The sequence below is a fragment of the Heterocephalus glaber genome, unplaced genomic scaffold (assembly GCF_053883595.1).
Source record: "Heterocephalus glaber isolate CG9 unplaced genomic scaffold, H.glaber_assembly_v1.0 deba00001452, whole genome shotgun sequence".
Lineage (NCBI taxonomy): Eukaryota > Metazoa > Chordata > Mammalia > Rodentia > Bathyergidae > Heterocephalus > Heterocephalus glaber.
In genome coordinates, this window is record NW_028258302.1 from 25,870,777 (window position 1) to 25,888,651 (window position 17,875).

Below are 17,875 nucleotides of genomic sequence, written 5' to 3' on the forward strand. Positions count from 1 at the left end.
GGCCATGGGCCTCAGCACTGGCACTGCATGATTAGGTGTTGTGCTCCTTGGAGGACAGTCACTCCAGGCCACACTGCAGGCCTTCCTCCCTGGGTCCCAAAGTGGGAAGTTGTGTGTGCTGCAGCTCTGCCTCCCTCCCCTCTGTGCCACAGGCCTGCTCAAAGCACCTAACAGGCTTGGGTAACATGGAGCAGACCCACATCACACCAGCTTCCAGGGGCACTCTGAGGCGAGGCCCCAGGTGTGGCCCTGGGAAGAGGCAGGGGACCGTAGCTGTAGGAGCCCTTTTTTGTCCAAGAATGACATAACTTTGCACCATTTTGCCAGTTGATGCCAAAGCTGGGCTTGGTATTTCCCCCTTCTGTCATTTGATTTTTTGCACCAGATGGCAAGAAGGAAAGTTTATTCACAAATGAAATGAGGCTGGGTGATACTCAGGAGGCTGAGACAGGAGGACTGCAAGTTCAAGATCAGCCTGGGTAACTTACTGAGATGCTGCCTCAAAATATAAAAATTTAAAACACTGGATATGTAGCTCAGTGACAGAGTACTTGTCTAGTATGCATGAGCCTCTGGGTTCTATTCCTAGTAGAGAAGGAAGGAAGGAAGGAAGGAAGGAAGGAAGGAAGGAAGGAAGGAAGGAAGGAAAAAAGGAGGGAGGGTAGGAGGGAAGGAGCGAATAGGAAGGAAGAAGAAAGAAATCTTACCCAGCAAGTGAAGGTCAGAGCCATACTTCCACATAGGAAGCAGTTGAAAGCCACTTGAATGCTCTTTAGAGCCCTCAGGGCCCCACTTGACATTTGGCGACCTTCTCATTGGAGGCATGAGCTGGTGTTAGGAGCAGGAGGAGGAGTCGCAGCCCTGCTGGGCCGAGGGCCAGAATGGCTGGTGAGCTCACACAGTGGCCAGCTGGAACCCTCAAGTCGACACGGAAGAGGCAGCATTGTTGCCAGGGTTGCCAGATTCAGCAAATACTATAGGTTGCCCAGTCACATTTGAACTTCAGATAAATTACAATTATTTGGGACACATTTAAAATATTATTCACTGGCTATCTGAAGTTCAAATGTAACTGGGCATCCTGTGTCTTCCCCCATAGCATCACCTACGAAGAACTGACATTTAAAATAAAAGCCCTCTACACACCCTGGGCCCAGACAAGGACCCGGAGAGGCCAGGTACAGAAGCAGGCCATGCTGAGAACCAGGCAGAATGCTCTGCCCAACTTGGAGGCTGCAAACAGGCTGTTTCCATACAACTGCATCTGATCCCAACACACCCAGGGATCCTGGGGCTGATGATAGCTCTGGGATATGGCCAGGATCTTTTGCTCTCATGGGATTCTGTTCTAGGGGAGCTAAGGGAGTAGAAAATCCTAGGTAGGACTAAGCACTAAGAATAAAGCTAGCACCCAAATGGCAGAGGTCACCAGCAGGCTACTTTTGACCACTGGTCAGAGTGGGATGCTGAGAAGATGACATTTAAACTGAGACCCACATGGCCATTGGGAGGAAAGACACTGCAGGCAGAAGAATAGTTTGTACAAAAGCCCTGTGGCAGAAGAGCTTAATATGGCCCAGGAGAAGAAAGGGCTGCTACAGCTAGGGCCAGAGAGGCAGCCAAACCAGAAAGCAGAATTAGACTTTATTCTACATGTGTGGGAAGACTCTGAGAGTTTGTGGAATGACATGATAGACCTAGGGACACATGCAGAGCCCAGAGAAACACAGTACCCTAAATTGCCAGGATTGGGACTGAGGGAAACAGGTGAGGCCTTTCAGATGCAAAAGTGAACAAGACCCTGGGCCTCAGAGATTCCTGCACATCCCAACTCTTCCCAGCCCCAGTTGCCTCCCACAGACCCTGTCTGGAAGCCCGCTAACTGCTGTCATGTGACAAGGGTGGCCCTGGCACCTGCCCCAGCCTATGGCAAACTTGCCCTTACTGCCCAACCTGCTGCTGGAGGTGGAGGGGAGGGAGGAACAGGAAGGGTAAGAGAGTTACTGTGAGCTTTATCCTTTGGGACAGGCTGCAGGTTCCATTTTCTTGGTGGCTGGGCAGCTCCCACCACACCCTCTAGGATCCTCCCTTTCCCCTCCAGCTTGCTGTCACAAAGGGGCGGGGTCTGGGCCAGGTACCCTTGCAGGAGCACAGGGTTTCTGCAGGGATCCTGACTTCTCAGCTGAGCTGGCCACAGAGCCATGGGGGTGGGGATCCTGAGCTTCTGTTCCTCTGGACATGTGGATGGAGTTCCACAAACCCCAGGCCCAGAAGCTTAGAGGAAGGTGGGCAGCACCCACTACCCCACCAGCCCTTTGTATGTCTTCCTTTCTTCTACCCAAGGACCATTCTGAGCCTAATTCTCCTGAGCAGAGTGCTAAAGGATGTGACCCTGGATGGGAGTCTCAGAGACCTGCTTTCCACCAGTTCTGGCTAAGCAGCTCTGAGGCCCCAAAGCTCTTTGGACATTGGCCTTAACCAGAAACGCTTGGCTCACTCACCTCCTCCACCCCAACCCTGTCAGCAATGACCAGGCATCCTGGGGCCTCCACTTCAGGGAGGACTCCCATTGCTGGTGGAGGCAGCATCATAGCTGGGTCCCTCTGCCTCTCACCCCATACAGTTCCAGCAAGAGCTAGTGGCTGATGCAATTTGGGACGCAAAGTGCCTCCGCTCCTCTGGTCTCCTTGGTGCACACAAATACACTTGGTCATGCAGCAGTTAGCTCAAGCCTAGACCTCCCCGAACACTGAAATTCTCCATTGCAGTCCACATCGGGTTCTAACTGGCCCCAGGGATCCACAGGGGTACCCTGTCTCCTTCTGTTACTTCACTGGAGGCAGTGGCCAGAGTGGCAGGCTCTGTGGAGCCTCTGGAACATGCTCAATTTTGGAGGCAGCCTTCCCTCTCCTAGTAGTAACCTAGCATAGGCACAGCCTGACACTCAGGTCACCACTGATGCTGCTTAGTGCTGCACTCCCTGCTGTCACCATGAGCCAGTGGTCTGGCTAAGCCTGGAAGGCTTGTTTCAATCATTGCCATGGTCATAATCCTCAAACTTCGGGGACATTAAACTCGGTGGGAGGTGTAGAGCTTGCTGACAATACAGGTGGCTCAGCTCCTTCCCATTCTGATTCAACAGGTACCTGGGGTGGGACTGAGAATCTCTTCATGCAGCCAGGTGACTCTAGGACCAGCTGAGCTAACTCACCATGAGGAGACACAGGAGTACTAATTCACATCCTCACAAGGCCAAGGAAAGTGAATCTGAAGATCATGCTCCTGTGCAAAGAAGGAACCAAGCTGAGGTCAGAGACCAGCCCAGGGTTACACAGTCAGTTAGGAGCTGGGGTCTGATGTGCAGCTGCTGCTGCAAAGCCTAGGCTGGTGCTCAGCCTGCAGACAGGGCTGAATTACACCTCCAGAACTTCCTGGTCTCCAGCTTGCAGACGGCAGATTGCCAGGCTTCTCCCAGTTGATGCTCATGTAAGCCAGTTTCTCATAAGATATCTCTCTGTTACACACATATAAGCCTCTGTTAGTTCTGTTTCTCTGGACAACCCTGACTAATATATCCAGAAAAAGTATATTTCAGAAAAAGGAGAAAAGACAGAACTTTGTGCTCATCCTCCTACCATCATGCACTATTTGGACAGGAGCAAAAAGCATTTGAGGGCCTCCTACTATCCACCCAACTATGGGTCCTTGCAACCCAAACCCAAGAAAATGTGTGTATCTCACATCCCATCATGATTCACCAGTTCTTGATCCCATCCTTTCCAGGCTCTGGTAGGATGTGTGATCAGATAGATGGGGAAGCCTTGCTACAGAATTTATCTGCATTCACATCCACCAGGATGGCTAAAATAGATAATGATAAGTGCTGATAAAGACGTAAAGAAACTGAAATCCTTGAGTATTGCTATGGGAATATGAATAATGGGACCACTCTGGAAAACAGTTTGGCAGTACCTCAAAGTGTTAAATAACAGCGCAACCTTATGACTCACCTTTCCGCTCCTAGATATATACCCCCAAAAATCTGTCTGCAGAAAATCTTCTACACAAACATCCACAGCTCAATTATCCTTAATGGTAAAAACGCGCCAGTGGTCCAAAAGTCCATCACCTGAAGAATGGACAGGTGAAATGTGGTATATCCATTCAAGGGTACATTTAGAATTCAAAAGGAATGAACTACCAATATGTGCTACAACCAGGAACCATTATGCTAAGTAAAAGAAGAAGTCACAAAAGGCTGGTATGACATGGTTCCACTTAAATGAAATGTCCAGAATAAAAAAAGTCCTGGGGACAAAAAAGCAGATCTGTAGTAAGGCATTTGGGGGGAATGGAGAGTGACTGCTAATGGGTATGCAGTTCCCTTGGGGGTGATGAAAATGTTCTAACCTTGATGGCAGCGATGGCTGCATAGCTCTGAACATACTGAAAAACAGTTGGGCATCGTGGCATGTGCCTGTAATCCCAGCTACTCAGGAGGCTGAGGTAGAAAGATCACAAATTTTTGCCCAGCCTGTACAATTTAGCAAGACCCTCTCTCAACATAAAAAGTAAAAAAAGGCTAGGGATATGGGTCAGTGGTAGAGCACTAGGTTAAATACTAAGTACTGCAAAAGGAAATAAACCACACAGTGATCTGTATACTTAAGTGGAGAAATGTTTGGTAGGTGAATTAAATCTCAAAAAGGCTGTTTAAAGGAATGAGGCACTTGCACTCACAGGAGACCTTTCTAGTCTTAGCATCATGGCTTCATTTTCTGACTTGAAAGTGGAGCAGCCTTGGGCACCACACAGGACACCCAGAGGGCATCTCCTCAAAGCCCCCAGTTCCTCCCACACCTGGCATGAAGCCTACCTGAGTCCCATGGCATGGACTCAGAAACCCGAAGACAAATCACAGACACAAAATGATCATCACGCCCACACCTGTTCGTACAATCGCTCTTCGAACTTTTATTCGTTTTCTTCATATGGCAGATACAAAACTGTCTTCTTCTGTGATCCAAACCCACGCTGGAAGACCTTGGAACAGTTTTCCTGACAGTCTAAGGGTACTGAAGTGTGACCTGCACATGTAGAACAGAGTATCCCCCAATACCCCAGAACATCTTCCACAGTTCGCCATTGGTGGAGATGACTTCTGAGGCTTTGGGTTCGTGAGCTTCCCCCACTGCAGACAGGCGAGCCCCTTGGAGTGAAGGGGCTGGGGTGCAGTTCATGAGTGTGAGCAGTTGTGGGACAAAACTGTGTCACTGAGATAAGGAACAGCCACGACTTCTACATGCTTGTGAGGGTTAACTGTCGGAGTGCGCGAAGGGATTCCAGTTCATGATAATTAAAAACAAAGTACAGACTTGAGCTAGGTGGGAGACAGGAAAATTGATGTTGGCCAATGATCAGCATTTTTCTGCCCATGTGAGGACCTCATGAGACCCCTCTCCCGGACTATTATCAGAGCCCATATTGCAGCCAGTCGACTGATTAATTAAATAACACATTATAAAACTTTAAAAATGGGGCATTTACAGTTAGGGACATAAATACGTGCTTTTAAAAGTGTCTACATACATATTTACAGAGTTGCAAGATCAACCATAGTAGCCCTGAAAAGAAAATCCCTTTATCATGTGACAACTCTCCCAAGTCCCTTCCTTCCACTTTGGGTTTCATACATCACTTCTGGAATGGAGCTGAGAAAACAGCACCAAAGTGGCCTCAGGCATCCTTGTCTGGGGCCTGCCCGAAAGGCACAAAACCCAAGAGCCTCACTGAACCAGGTTCCAACTCTGAGCTCAGTCACCCGTTTCTCCAAGACATGTACTGTCCACTAGAGAGCAGGGGTCAGCCCCATCGTTCCCTGGCAAGCAATTTATGGCCCCCAGAAATCTCTTCTTCTTCCCCCTGTGCTTTTTAATCCTTCCATTTTCTATTTTTTGGGGTGTTTGTTCATTTCCCTTTGCAGCTAACTGAAGAAGCTCAGGTGCTAAAGGTGTGGATGGTCCCACCAAGCAAGGCAACAGGGCCCCAGGAGAGGCCCCTCTGATGCTCCTTCCCTATCACCTGCTTGTCCTGGGGAGGAGTCAGATCTACAGATGGGGACAGATTTTCCCCTGGTTGCAGCTGCTTTCGGGGTTCTCTGCAAAGACTCAAAAGCAATGTGACTAGAATCTCAAACCTGGAAATAGGAGCCAGCAACTTGAATTGCTCAGGCAGGAAAGAGGGTTTTCCAAGCTTAGGGGCCACGGGTTCAGGCTTGACCCCAGTGGGTATATAGGTTATTGATTCCCAGAGATGTTGGGGCAGAGGGACAGTGGGTGTAGGGATGGTACTGAAGGGAAACTTGGCCTCCTCCTGAAGGCCTTCCTCAGATGGGACTGAAGCAGACCCCCGGGGCCAGGCCAGCGTCCCTGCAACAGCAAACAGCTCAAGAAGCCGAAAGTGGGTCAAGGAGCTCTTGAAAAATTGCATAGTAAGAGAGGCCCCACTCAGACAGGAAGGCTGAGCTGCAAAACTGTCCCTGGGCTGGCTGAAAGGGTCACTCCAGGGGACAATATGGAGTGGCCACCTTCCTGCCTCAATGGGGTTCAGGGCCTGTGTTTGAGACCATGTTCATGTACCTGCACGCACGGATGCACGCACACATGCACACACACATGCACGCACACACGCTTCCTTTCTCTTGCAGGCTCACACAGCTGGGATGGGTCAGTGCTCTCTGCAGGGCACACTGCCAGTCCCTTTGGCTTCACTGATTCCAGGTCACTTCTGGTGCTGGAGAGAAAAAGGAAAGAAAAAGAACCACAGTGACCATGTACTATCTCACTTAATGTTTAAAATTAAACTAAAGTATATCATGCACACAGAAAAAAGCACAGCCGATGGATTTTCAATGAACACACCAGCAAAACCAGCACCCAATGAAGAAACAACATGAGAAGCCCCCCATTAGTCCAGACTCACACCTCTCAGGATAACCACTATCCTTTGGAACAAGTCATCCTCATCTCTGGCACCTTAGGTTGGCTTTGCCTGTTTCTTAACTTAAATGGCTCTCAGTCCCACTGCTGCACAGTGTTGAATCCCTCTCATCCCAATTGACACCTAACTGATTGAAGTGGGAGCAGGAGGCAGGATGCTCCATGACACTTGTGAGTGGGAATGCAGGGGTAGGGTTTGCATGTGCATTACACCAACACCCTTGTGTGTGTTTCCTGGTATGCACGTCCAGCTGGGTCCGCCCTGGTATGGGAACTGCAGGGCTCAGGGAATCCCTGTGTTCAGTTCCAGTGGATTTTGTTGTATGATTTTCCTTGTGGTTTTTCTTCCTATCAATTCATATGATAGCTCACAGCAGCCCTCGTGGCAGGCGATACAGGCCCCACTTTCCATGAAGAAAATGAGGGCCCAGAGAGCACTTGGACCAGGTCAGACCGATGACGAAAGGCACAGGTGGACAGAGTGTCCTGGTTGCAGGGACGCTGCACCTGTGTCCTCCCCCTGCACGGAGCACGTCCACTGTGCTCCTGGAGATACAGCCTGGAACTGGGTTAGGCCAGGTTCAGACATGAGTCTGTCACCCAGAGGATCTGGTCGTGGCCACTCTAACTACTTCTAATAACTACTACTATTCATATTACCACTGCTAATAATAATAAAATGATTCGATAATAACAGTAATAGTGGTTCAGGTTTACAAAAAGCAGAACTTCCCTTAGTGCTTCTCCTGACTTTCTATGTGATTCGAGGACACACCCAGCCATAATCAGCCCTTTCCAGTGGGTGACCTGAGCAAGACACATGAGGTGCCGCTGTGAGCCTGGAGTCTGGACTCAGCTGCAGAAACAACACAGGTCACCGGTCCACCCAACTCCTCAAAGCCTTGGGGTGGGGCTGGGAAGGGCTGCCTTTGATAGCAGTGCCATCTGAGCTCTGGAGGGAGGCTCCCTGCCTGGTGGTGTGGATTAGGTGGCAGCCTGGCCTACCAACATGTGCCCTGCCTGGAGAGTGGCAGAAAGGAAGGCAGAGCCCAGATGGGCAGGGGAGGGGAGGGCCACCAGCTCTGGAAAAAATCGCCTGTCAGATGGCTGAGGGCTTAAATAAGGCAGCCTCTGGCCAGGGGCAGATCCTCATAAAGCTTACAGCCACCTCTGCCTCTGAGGGGCTTTTCCTGAGCATCTTGGTGGGGAGCCATTGTTGGGGTGATTTTCTGTGTCTCCACAGGGGGTTCCATAACAGCAACCAGCTTAGCTCACACCACTGAACCCTTTCTCCACGCAGGCCAGGTTCTAAGCACACCCTGGCCTTCATCCCAAGCTGCACAGTTGCCTACGAGGGGTGGGCTGTCCTCGTGCCCATGGGATGGAGAAGGTGTCCAGTCACCAAGAAGCTGCCTTGCCCTGGCTGCTGTAGCTGTTGAGTGTGGGGCAGAATCTAAACCCAGACAGACTGGCCCCAAAGCTCCCATTCCCAACCTCTGTCTGCTAAGGTCAAAGGTAATGGGGAGCTGCTGCTCAGAACACAGCCAAATCAGAAGTGGTGGGGCACGTCTGTAATCTCAGCACTGTGGGAGGCTGAGGCAGGGAAGATTACAAGTTTGAGCTGAGCCAGGGCAACTGAAGGACTTAGTGAGACCCTGTCTCAAAATAATAAATTTTAAAAGGGCTGGGATTGTAGTTTAGGGCAAAGACCTTGGGTTCAAACCCTGTTACCACAAAAACAAAGAAACAAACAAAAAAACACAGGGGCACAGCCAGTGAGTGGGTTTCCCATGGGTTAAGAAGGTTCTAGAGAAGAAACCTTCTTGCCAGTCCCCCTGCCCCGGGTGGGCTCTGCAGCAGGGGCCGGGGAGGACCGACACTGGGGCTCACACTGGGAGGAAAGAAGCCTGCCTATCAGGAGACAAGGCAGTGGAGGGTTAGGGTCAGCCTCAGACCTGCCCCACAGAGGGCTCCCAGATCCCCAGTCTGAGTCACAGGAGCCGAGACAGCTGAGAGGAGGCTGTAACAGTGGCTGGAGGCCTGGGTCCCTTTCCTGGATTTGTGCTCATAGCCCCCTGCACAGAAATCTACTGCCTGAGGCTGGGAAAGAGAAGAGGAAGACAGAACAGAAGCTGGAAGTCTCTGGTAACCCAGGCAGTGGGCGCTTCCCCACCTGGAAGTGGGCAGAAAGCTGGTGGGCTGAGCCCAAGACCAGCAAAGGGGGGTTCAGTGAGGCGATTGGAGGAGGGGTGGGGAGGACCAGCTCCCCAGGTTGTGCCTCCCTAGATTCAGGCTGCCTGATCAGCTGGGCAGAGCCTTGAATCCCACAGAGCAGCAGAGCAGAGCAGCCTGGTTCCTTTGAGAATGGCCCCCTCTATCAGGCACACAGAGCTCTGCATCGGGGGCACAGCCCTCCTGAAGACCACCATCCAGAGTTCTGATGCAGTTCTGCCCCCAGCCCCCAGGACTTAGTTTCTCTCCTGAAATGATGGTATTGATTTGCACATACCTTCCCAGGCTAAAATCCTTTACTGCAGCATGTTGAAAAGTCATTCATTCTGTGCTGTGTTAAAATGTGCTGTGGACTGAACAGTGTTCCCCTGAAATTCACATGTTAGGTTGAACTCCTGACCCCCAGTTGACGCTATTAGGAGATGGGCCTTGGGGAGGAAGTTAGGTTAGGGAAGGTCTTGGGTGTGGGAGCCCCGGTGGGATTGGTGTTTCTAGGAAGACTCCAGGGGGTGCCCCCTAGCTGCCCCAAGAATGTGTGGGCACAGTAACCAGTTGGCGGCCTGTAAGTCTGGAAGAGGCCCGCCCCAGAGTCCAACCGGGCCAGCATTCAGGTCTCAGACTTATAGCCTGGAGAACAGTGAGGAAACAGATGTCTGTTGTTTAAGCTGCCCAGTGTGTGGTATTCTATTACAGCAGCCAGAGCAGACTTAGACAAACAGTGTGAGATAGGAAAATAAATAAATTAAGCAACATGTGCTTGGTGGCTTGGTGTAAACACAAAATTTTAAAAATAGAAAAATAAGATTTCAGGACATGATTTGGAGTCACTTAGAAATTAAACTGTTGTTTGCAACCTTGATGGTGAGCAAATAGAGGCCGTGAGTCACAGATACAAATTAAACTCCGCCTCTGTTCACTTGCATACTTAACCTGGGATGTTGCATGTGCTTGAAAATAGGGCAAAGGCGGTGTCCATCTAGTATGGTCCCCAGCCCCAGCCAAGGGATAACCAGAGTTGCTAAGGCCCAGCTGATGCCCCATGTGCAGTGTCATCATCACTGGGACTGCAGTGATTCTGTGTGTTCAGGATGCCAGTGCAGCTGCACCTGGCTCCTCCTCAGGGTACAGAGGACGCCTGCTGGAGTGGCAGCCTTGCTCTGCATGCTGTCAGCTCAGGGGCTCATGTAGCAGCCACCACCAGGAGAGATGTGCTCATTCTGGCACTGCTCCTGTTTTCCAGAAGACTGCAACTGAGCCTCACCTCCCAGGGCCTTGATTCTTCCATCTGTGCAGTGGGTGGATGGGATGGTTCACCTCCAGGGCCTCCAGTTCCATGCTATTTAGTCCATTTCAACCCTGCTCCACAGGGTCAAGTTCAGGCTCATATGCCCTGTCAGGGGCAGCTGATGCCAAGAGAGGGGCTCATTCTGGGGAATAAGGCTTGTATTTTCATCCCTCCTCAGCCCCCAAAAGAATAAGCCCAAGCCCAGGCACTCCAACTGCTTAAAGGAGGGGGAAGTGAGTCCGCTAAGGGGAAGGATGGCAGCAGAAGGAGGAAGGGTCTCTTTAACACGAAAGACCCCAGTTTCACAACCCAGCCTAGTTTGCCTTGCATAACACCAAATTCTCCTGCCAGAGGAGCTGGCTGGTGGTTAAGCAGGCACCCCCAAATGTGAGTGTACCAGCACTGCAGGTCAAGCAGGGGTGGCCCCTGGGTCTGTGTCTGTAACTGTGTCCCAGTTCTTCTGATGCCCGGGTGCTCTGGATGTGGACCTCGAGGACACAGTGAATGCAGTTCTGCCGTGTCACCGATAGGGAGCCCAGCCTGCTCATGGGGCACTGAGAAAGCCCAGACACCCAGAAAGAAAAGTCTTGCTTCCAGGTTTTACCATCAGAAAACCTAGAAAGACACTATTTGGGTTTACCATAAATCTAATTTTTCTTAATGTTATGGATTAGTATTATTTTTACTTTGAAATAGATCATAGGAATAGAAACTCCATAATCTTTTCTGGGCTTTAAGCCTCTGAAGGTGTCAACCGAGTACTGAGTATAAGTACTATTTATTATTATTATTATACAACAGTGATAGCTAGTACTTCCTTAGTGCTGATTACGTGCCAGGCACCAGGCTAAGGGCTCTGCGTACATCTGACACTGGTAGTTGTCACAAGCATCCTACGAAGTAGGTTCAGTTGTAGTCCCATTTTACAGATGTGAAACTGAGGCTCAGAGAGATCAGAGAAGTCACTAGACTACCTCCAGCCAGTGAGTGGAGAGCTGAGGTCTGAACACTGATGGAACAGATCCTATATTTAGGCCATTAAGTGCCCTCCTGTAGGAAGTCTGTGAGCCTGGGCCATGGCCCAGTATTCCTCCCACCTGGTCACGTCTTTCTCTCTCACCCAGACCCTCGCCCACCCACCCAGATGGTGCCACAGCAGCCATGTCCTGCCTCCTACCTGTCAGGGAGCAGGTGAAGCGTCTACTCCTTGAGGAAGGTTCCCTGGCACTGGGCTGCAGCCGGGGCGTTGGCCTTCCTGCACTGCCTGGTGCTGTACGGGGCAGCTGGCGGAGGGCATCGGGATGCCAGGCGGAGACTATAGCTGCACAGGAAGAGGAATGACATACCATCAGGAGCGCAGGCCGTTACCCCGACACTGCCAGTGGGTGGGGCGTCTTTAGTGCTGGCTACCACCTTCAGGGCTCGATTGAGCAGGATGGCATTTGCCAGACACCTGTAGCCAGGTACTCAGCTTCAGCCATGTCCCTTTGCCATGTTCACCTTGGAGGTGATGACAGAAGCCTGGGCAAGAGGAAGTGTCCATCAGCTCAGCTCTAAGACACCATGACAGGCAGATCCTCCTGGTAACCCCAGGGACCTGCAGGTGAGCCAGAGAGAGTGCTGGCCATGGCGAGAGGACAGTGTTAATCCTGGGAACCGCTCCCTATCTGTTGACAAGGCACAAACACCTGCCTGGGGATAGGAGGGTGCCCCACTGACATCCATCCCCAGCCCCTCGTGTCAGGCATCCTGAGAGGGATGTGACTCCCAACAGAGATGTGAACCCAGGAACTTCGGAAGCACTTTGGCCCTATTTGTAATGACTTCCCATTAAACGGGATTTGTTTTTCCAGAAAAGCTTTTAAAAGTTTAAGAGATAACCCTTAGATACATGACTCCACTGCTCCTCCCTTCCTCCTCCCAGCTGTCTTGTCCTCATCTTTCAGGTCCCAGCTGGACCCCCTCCTCCAGAAAGCCTTCTTTCTTTAATGCCTGGGTGAAGTGTCTGTCCCTCCTGCAGGCTGCCACTGTCCCCGTCCCTCACCACTCTACACTGTGACACAGTTATCTGCCTTCTTTGGAGCCTCTTTGCTGCTGCACCTCAGCTTAGCATAACAGAAACAAATACTGGTTGAGTAAGGATCACAGGGCATTCACAACATGCCCAGAACAGTGGTATTTTACAGACACCAACTATCTTCTCCTCCTACGCCCACCAAAGTGGATAGTTATTACCCCTAATGTACACAGGGGAACATGGAGCCCAGAGAGGCTATGTGACTGTCACCAGCTGCCCCTCTGGACACAAGGATGGGAAGGGAGCAGGGGTCTCATCAAAGTAGGGAGGTCAGGAAAGGTGGAAGGTGAAGCAGAAGTCTGCATGGAGCTGGCTCTGCTGAGGGAAGAAGAGTTGGGAATGGGGTCAGTCTCAACATGGGCAAACACAAACACTTTAAAAAGTGGTTCTTGTGGCTGGGGATTTAGCTCACTGGCACCGCACCTGCCTTGCAAGCGCTAGGTCCCAAGTTTGATCCCTGGTACCCCCCACCAAAATAGTGGTTCTCAGCCTGGTGTGGTAGTGCACAGCTGTAATCCCAGCACTCGGGAGGCTGAGGCAGGAGGATTGCCACGAGTTCGAAGCCAGCCTGGGCTACATAGTAAGTTCAAGGCCAGACTCATAAAACCAAAAAATAAACAAACAAACAAAACAAAGTTAAACATCCGTGGCTCTCCCCTAGGGCACATATTTGACAATGTCTGCAGACCTTCCTGGTTGTTACAACTGAGCAGAGGGGTATTGATACTGGCATATGGTGGGCAGGGTAGGGAAGCTACTAGACATTGATAACACACAGGACAGGCCCCCCCATAATGTCATGAAGCCCCAAGCATTGACACAGCAGGCCTCATTAGCCACAGGGGACACATTCCAAGATCCCAGTGGGTGCCTGAAGCTGCAGGTGTAGTACCAGACTCCCTATACACTGTTATTTTTCCCATACAAACCTACTTATGGTAAAGTTTAATTTATAAACTGGGTATGGTAGGAACTTAATAATAATTAATAACACAGAATAATAATAACAATATACTATAATAAAAGTTATGTCAGCCAAGCATGGTGGTGTATCCCAATAGTCTTAACACTCTGGGAGGCTGAGGCAGGAGGATCACAGGTTTGAGCATAGCCTGGGGAACTTTGTGATTTACTGAGACCCTGTCTCAAAATAAAATTATTTTAAAAAGGCTGGGATATAGCTAAGTGTGAAGGCCCTAGATTCAATACCTAGTACTGTAAAAACAAAATAAAACAAGTTCTGTGAATGTGGTCTCGCTCTCAAAACATCTTATTGTGTTTTCTTTTCATCTTTTCACTTAAAGGAAGCACTTGACAGCTTCACCTTGGCACATGTGAATTGCCAGGATCACTTTGGGGACATTATTAAGTAAAGTAAGAGTTACCTGAAAAAAGCACTGTGACACGGTGACAACTGATCTGATACCCATCAGGGAACTAAGTGACTAACGGGTGGGTAGCACATATGCTGTGGATATGCTGGATAAAGGGATGACTCATATCCTAGCCAAGATAGAGCAGAGATGGCCCGAGATTCTCTCACACTACTCAGGATAGCAAGCAACTGAACAGTTACTATTTCTCAAATTTTCCATTTAATATTTTCAGATCACAGAGAGTAACTAAAACCATGGAAAATAGGTCCACGGTAAGGTAGAATAATAGCCAAAGCTGAAAGGAGCCTTCAGTAAATCTCTATTCATAGGCCAGCCCTGATTTCCCCTTCCCCTGGCTGAATTCTTCCCTGTGCTCTGCATTCTAAGCCCATGGTCATTTCACTTGCCTGAGCAAGAGTCAGCAGGAAACTGAGTCCCAAAGCCCGGCAAAGCCAGTGCTCCAGCTGAACCACCAAGGTCTATAGGGATCATGAGGCACTGAGGAAGCCCACTGGGGATCTCCACAGCTAGTGGTGCCAGCTGGGCTGGTGGGGGTCCAGAGGGAGCCCAGACACTCAGGCAGGTGACACATCCTGGCAAGAGGGGGCTGCCTGGACATGAGGTCAGCTTGGACACTGCGTCCTGCTGGGGAGCAGTCCTGGGACATAGTAGGTCCTCCCCTGATGTACAGTTCTTGGAAGATAGCTACACCAGAGTGTGGCACAACCAGTAGCAGCTATAGAGACAGACAGGCCCCATGTCACTGATTTCCAGCTCCTCTCTCTGTTAAGACCCTGAGCATCTCTTAAACACTCAAATATTGATCCATCAACAGAAGGAATGCCTGACCTCCCCGCCTCCTCCAGCTGTCGGCAGTTCTCTGCTCCCTGCCACATCTGTTCCACTCTGTGGGCTCCTGAGCTGTAGCCACACAACTATTTTCTGGGGTGGGGGGCTTTCTCTCTGCCAGGGTGTCACCTGGGTAGGGAGCTTATGGTCAGGGCCCATGTGTGCACAGGATGGAGCAGAGTGCCAGCTGCCATGCACATGACCCCTGGGCTTTGCAGGTCCTTCCCCAGCTTTCTCCCTGGACTTCCTGCCTCAGCCCCATGGGCAGGAAGAGCAAGTGCTTTTAAACCCACCTCATGGATGAGGAAACAGGCGCAGTCAGACAGACACAGACTTCTCTGAGAGAGCAGCACCCAGGCCTTTTGTAATATGGGCCACAATTATGGGAGGACACCAGGTCACACCTCACCCCCTCAGGACTGGGCAGGGACATCCTGCAGGACAGACATCTTCCCCATCATGATGCTGCCACTGATCAGAGAATGCAAGAAAGCCCAGTGGCTGCAGAGCAACAGGGAGCCTAGACTACTGAATCCTCTAGTCCTTTCTATGGTGAGCCCTTGAGCACAGTAGCAGGTGACATGCATAATTACATGATCCTGGCTCTGCACTGACTAGCTGTGTGACCTCAGCAAGTTATGACAAGTCTGAACTCTGGTCTACATCAGCAAAAATGGGAATACCAGTTTTGTGGGTTCTGTGGCCATTCGACTTAGAGGAAGCTCTCTGCCCAGTGCATGCTGGCACTCCAACATGCGTGTGACCAGGAGCAGGTAGCACGGCCCTCAGAGACCTGGAGGCATGGGGAGCTCCCTTCCTCCTATTCATTGGCTGTGTGACCCAGGCTCAGCACCTCCAAACTGTAGAAGGGAGGCACTCACTGCCAGCCGCTGAGTCAAAGGATGGCTGGGAAGAGCATAGGCCAGGGACATGAGAGTGCTTTGCCTGTCGGGAAGAGTTCAACATGTGTGTGATGTTTCTAGCAGGTGTAGTGACACGGAGCATTCATTGAGCATCAAAGCACAACATGAGCCAGGACCCTCACCTGTCCTCAAAGGCTCAATGTCCAGGGCCTTCTGAACTTCAGTGTCTGGGTCAGGCATTTAGCCCCATCTCCTGTGCAGGGGCCCACTCGGGCACTTCCATGTGCCCATCTATGGCCTTCAAAACTTTAACGTGGCCACAGTGGGACCTTGTATGGTCCCAATTTGCCTCCATCCCCACCCCACCCTCACCAATCACACAGGACTCTCCTCGAGTCTTCTCAGCCAAAATTTAGTGGTTACGATCAAACCCTAACAGAGCCTTGCCTTCCTTTTCTACTCATTTTGTGGCTTGCACTGGGAAAACCATCCAACCATGCTCGTTTCAGCTGTGTGTAGAGTAAGAGCAGTGTGCACTAAGCATGGGGTCTTCCACATCTCCTGTGCTTTACCCCAAGCTAACCACCTCCGAGTCCCTTGATCCCGTCTGCAAACCCATGTAACTCACTGAGTTTCCACTGCCCACAGCCTGGACACCTACTGCATGATCATTTTTCACGGGGACAGTGCAACACCCACTTCACAGGTCCCCACTTCTACTCTTTCCTTCTCAATCCATTCTCCACCAAGCAATGAGTGTGCTCTTCATAAAGACCACTGGGCATTGACACTGGACACTGGACTGCGTCACAGTTAGGTCACAGTATGCCCCTCCCTGCCCTGGGATTCCCCTCCCCCTATGGATGGGGCTTGCTTCTCGTCCAGGCCAGGCTCTTCCTGGTGCCCTAGCATGGCCTGTCCTGGCCCTGCCCCCTCTTCCCAGGCCTTCTCCCTCAGCCGGTGCGGCCCCCCAAAGACATCTCTCCAACCCCCTAACTTGCCCACTACCACATCCCCCTCTCCTCTCCAGCACGTCACCCTCTGTGTTTTTCTTCCTGTTCTTTCTGGACCTTTCACTCACAGCACCCCCTTGCCTGCTGAGCTGTCTACTTCCTCACTGTCCATCTCCACCACCAATCCAGAGGATCCTTCTGGGCTGGACTGGGTCTTGCTCACAGCTGGCACAGCAAATGCCATCTGAGTGCATGCACACAGGCTGCCTGAACTGGGGTGCAGATGGCCAGTGTGTGGCACACCAGTGCAAAGGGGTGGAGTAAATGAAGAAAGAGGAAGTCTAAAATGGACAGGTAAGATGCCCCTCACTGGTGCCCCTGGAGGGGAGCACTGCCAGGACCACATGTGGCTCTTAAGTGAAGCTCACCATCCAGGCACGGCAGAACCAGTGTCTCCTGTGCATGGACTGGCAGGTTGAGGAAGGGCAGAGATAGAGACTCGGGGCAGGCACACAAAGGAGCAGACAGCTGGGATTCAGGATCCCAGTTCAGTCCTAGCTCTGTTGCTGGCTTGCTGTGTGGCCTCTGGAAATTGCCTCACCTCTCTGAGCCAAGTTGACTCGATTGTAAAATGAGGACGTCAAACAGGGAAACAATATGTAATAGTATCATTCACTAAACACTTAACTAAATGCCAGGAGCTGCTCTATATGCTCTGTGGAAGTTTCTCAGATCTCCAGACTGTGACAAGCCTTCATTACAGACAGAGGAGGGGCAGAGGCTCAGAGAGGTGTAGGGGTTGTTCTCCCAGCTTTCAACTCAGGACCATTTGCTCAAACCCCAGGGCTGACCCTGACAACCCTTATAGGGGTGAGGATGGAAACTCAGCACCCAGAGCAGGGGCCAACCCTCTGCCACAGAACAGGTGCCTGGGTCTGATGCAGGCTGGAACCCAGTTAGCTCTGGGCAGTCCTGGAACAGAGATTCTCAAACACCGATGTTCACTGGAACCCCCAGGGCAATGAAGCCACTCACTCCCAGTGCCAGCTCTCTTCCCTAAGGTTCTCACCTCTAAGACTCGGTCTGGGTACAGGCTGGCATTGTGGGCCATGGAGCTCCATCCTGCGGCTCAGTGTGGCCGATGGAGCCAGCATCAGCATTCATGGGCGTGTTGGTCCTGCAGCTGCCAGGCAATGCACACAGAGGCTGCAGGAGCCATGCTGGGGCAGCCAGGCAGAGCCT

The 17,875-nt window shown here is 51.1% G+C and overlaps 1 protein-coding gene across 2 annotated transcripts in view; it reads right to left on the reverse strand.

The window, feature by feature from the left end:
* Window positions 1-4,954: 4,954 nt before the first annotated feature.
* The window catches only part of Prdm2 (PR/SET domain 2), a 122,433-nt gene continuing 109,512 nt past the window's right edge, over window positions 4,955-17,875 (reverse strand). For both annotated transcript variants that reach the window (XM_087215757.1, XM_004850315.3), the window contains 2 exons: window positions 11,693-11,836; window positions 4,955-6,792 (listed from right to left, as the gene is read on the reverse strand). In XM_087215757.1, coding sequence (XP_087071883.1) covers window positions 6,767-6,792; window positions 11,693-11,836 — 170 coding nt within the window. In that variant the 3' untranslated portion in view covers window positions 4,955-6,766. The remainder of the gene's footprint in view (window positions 6,793-11,692; window positions 11,837-17,875) is intronic.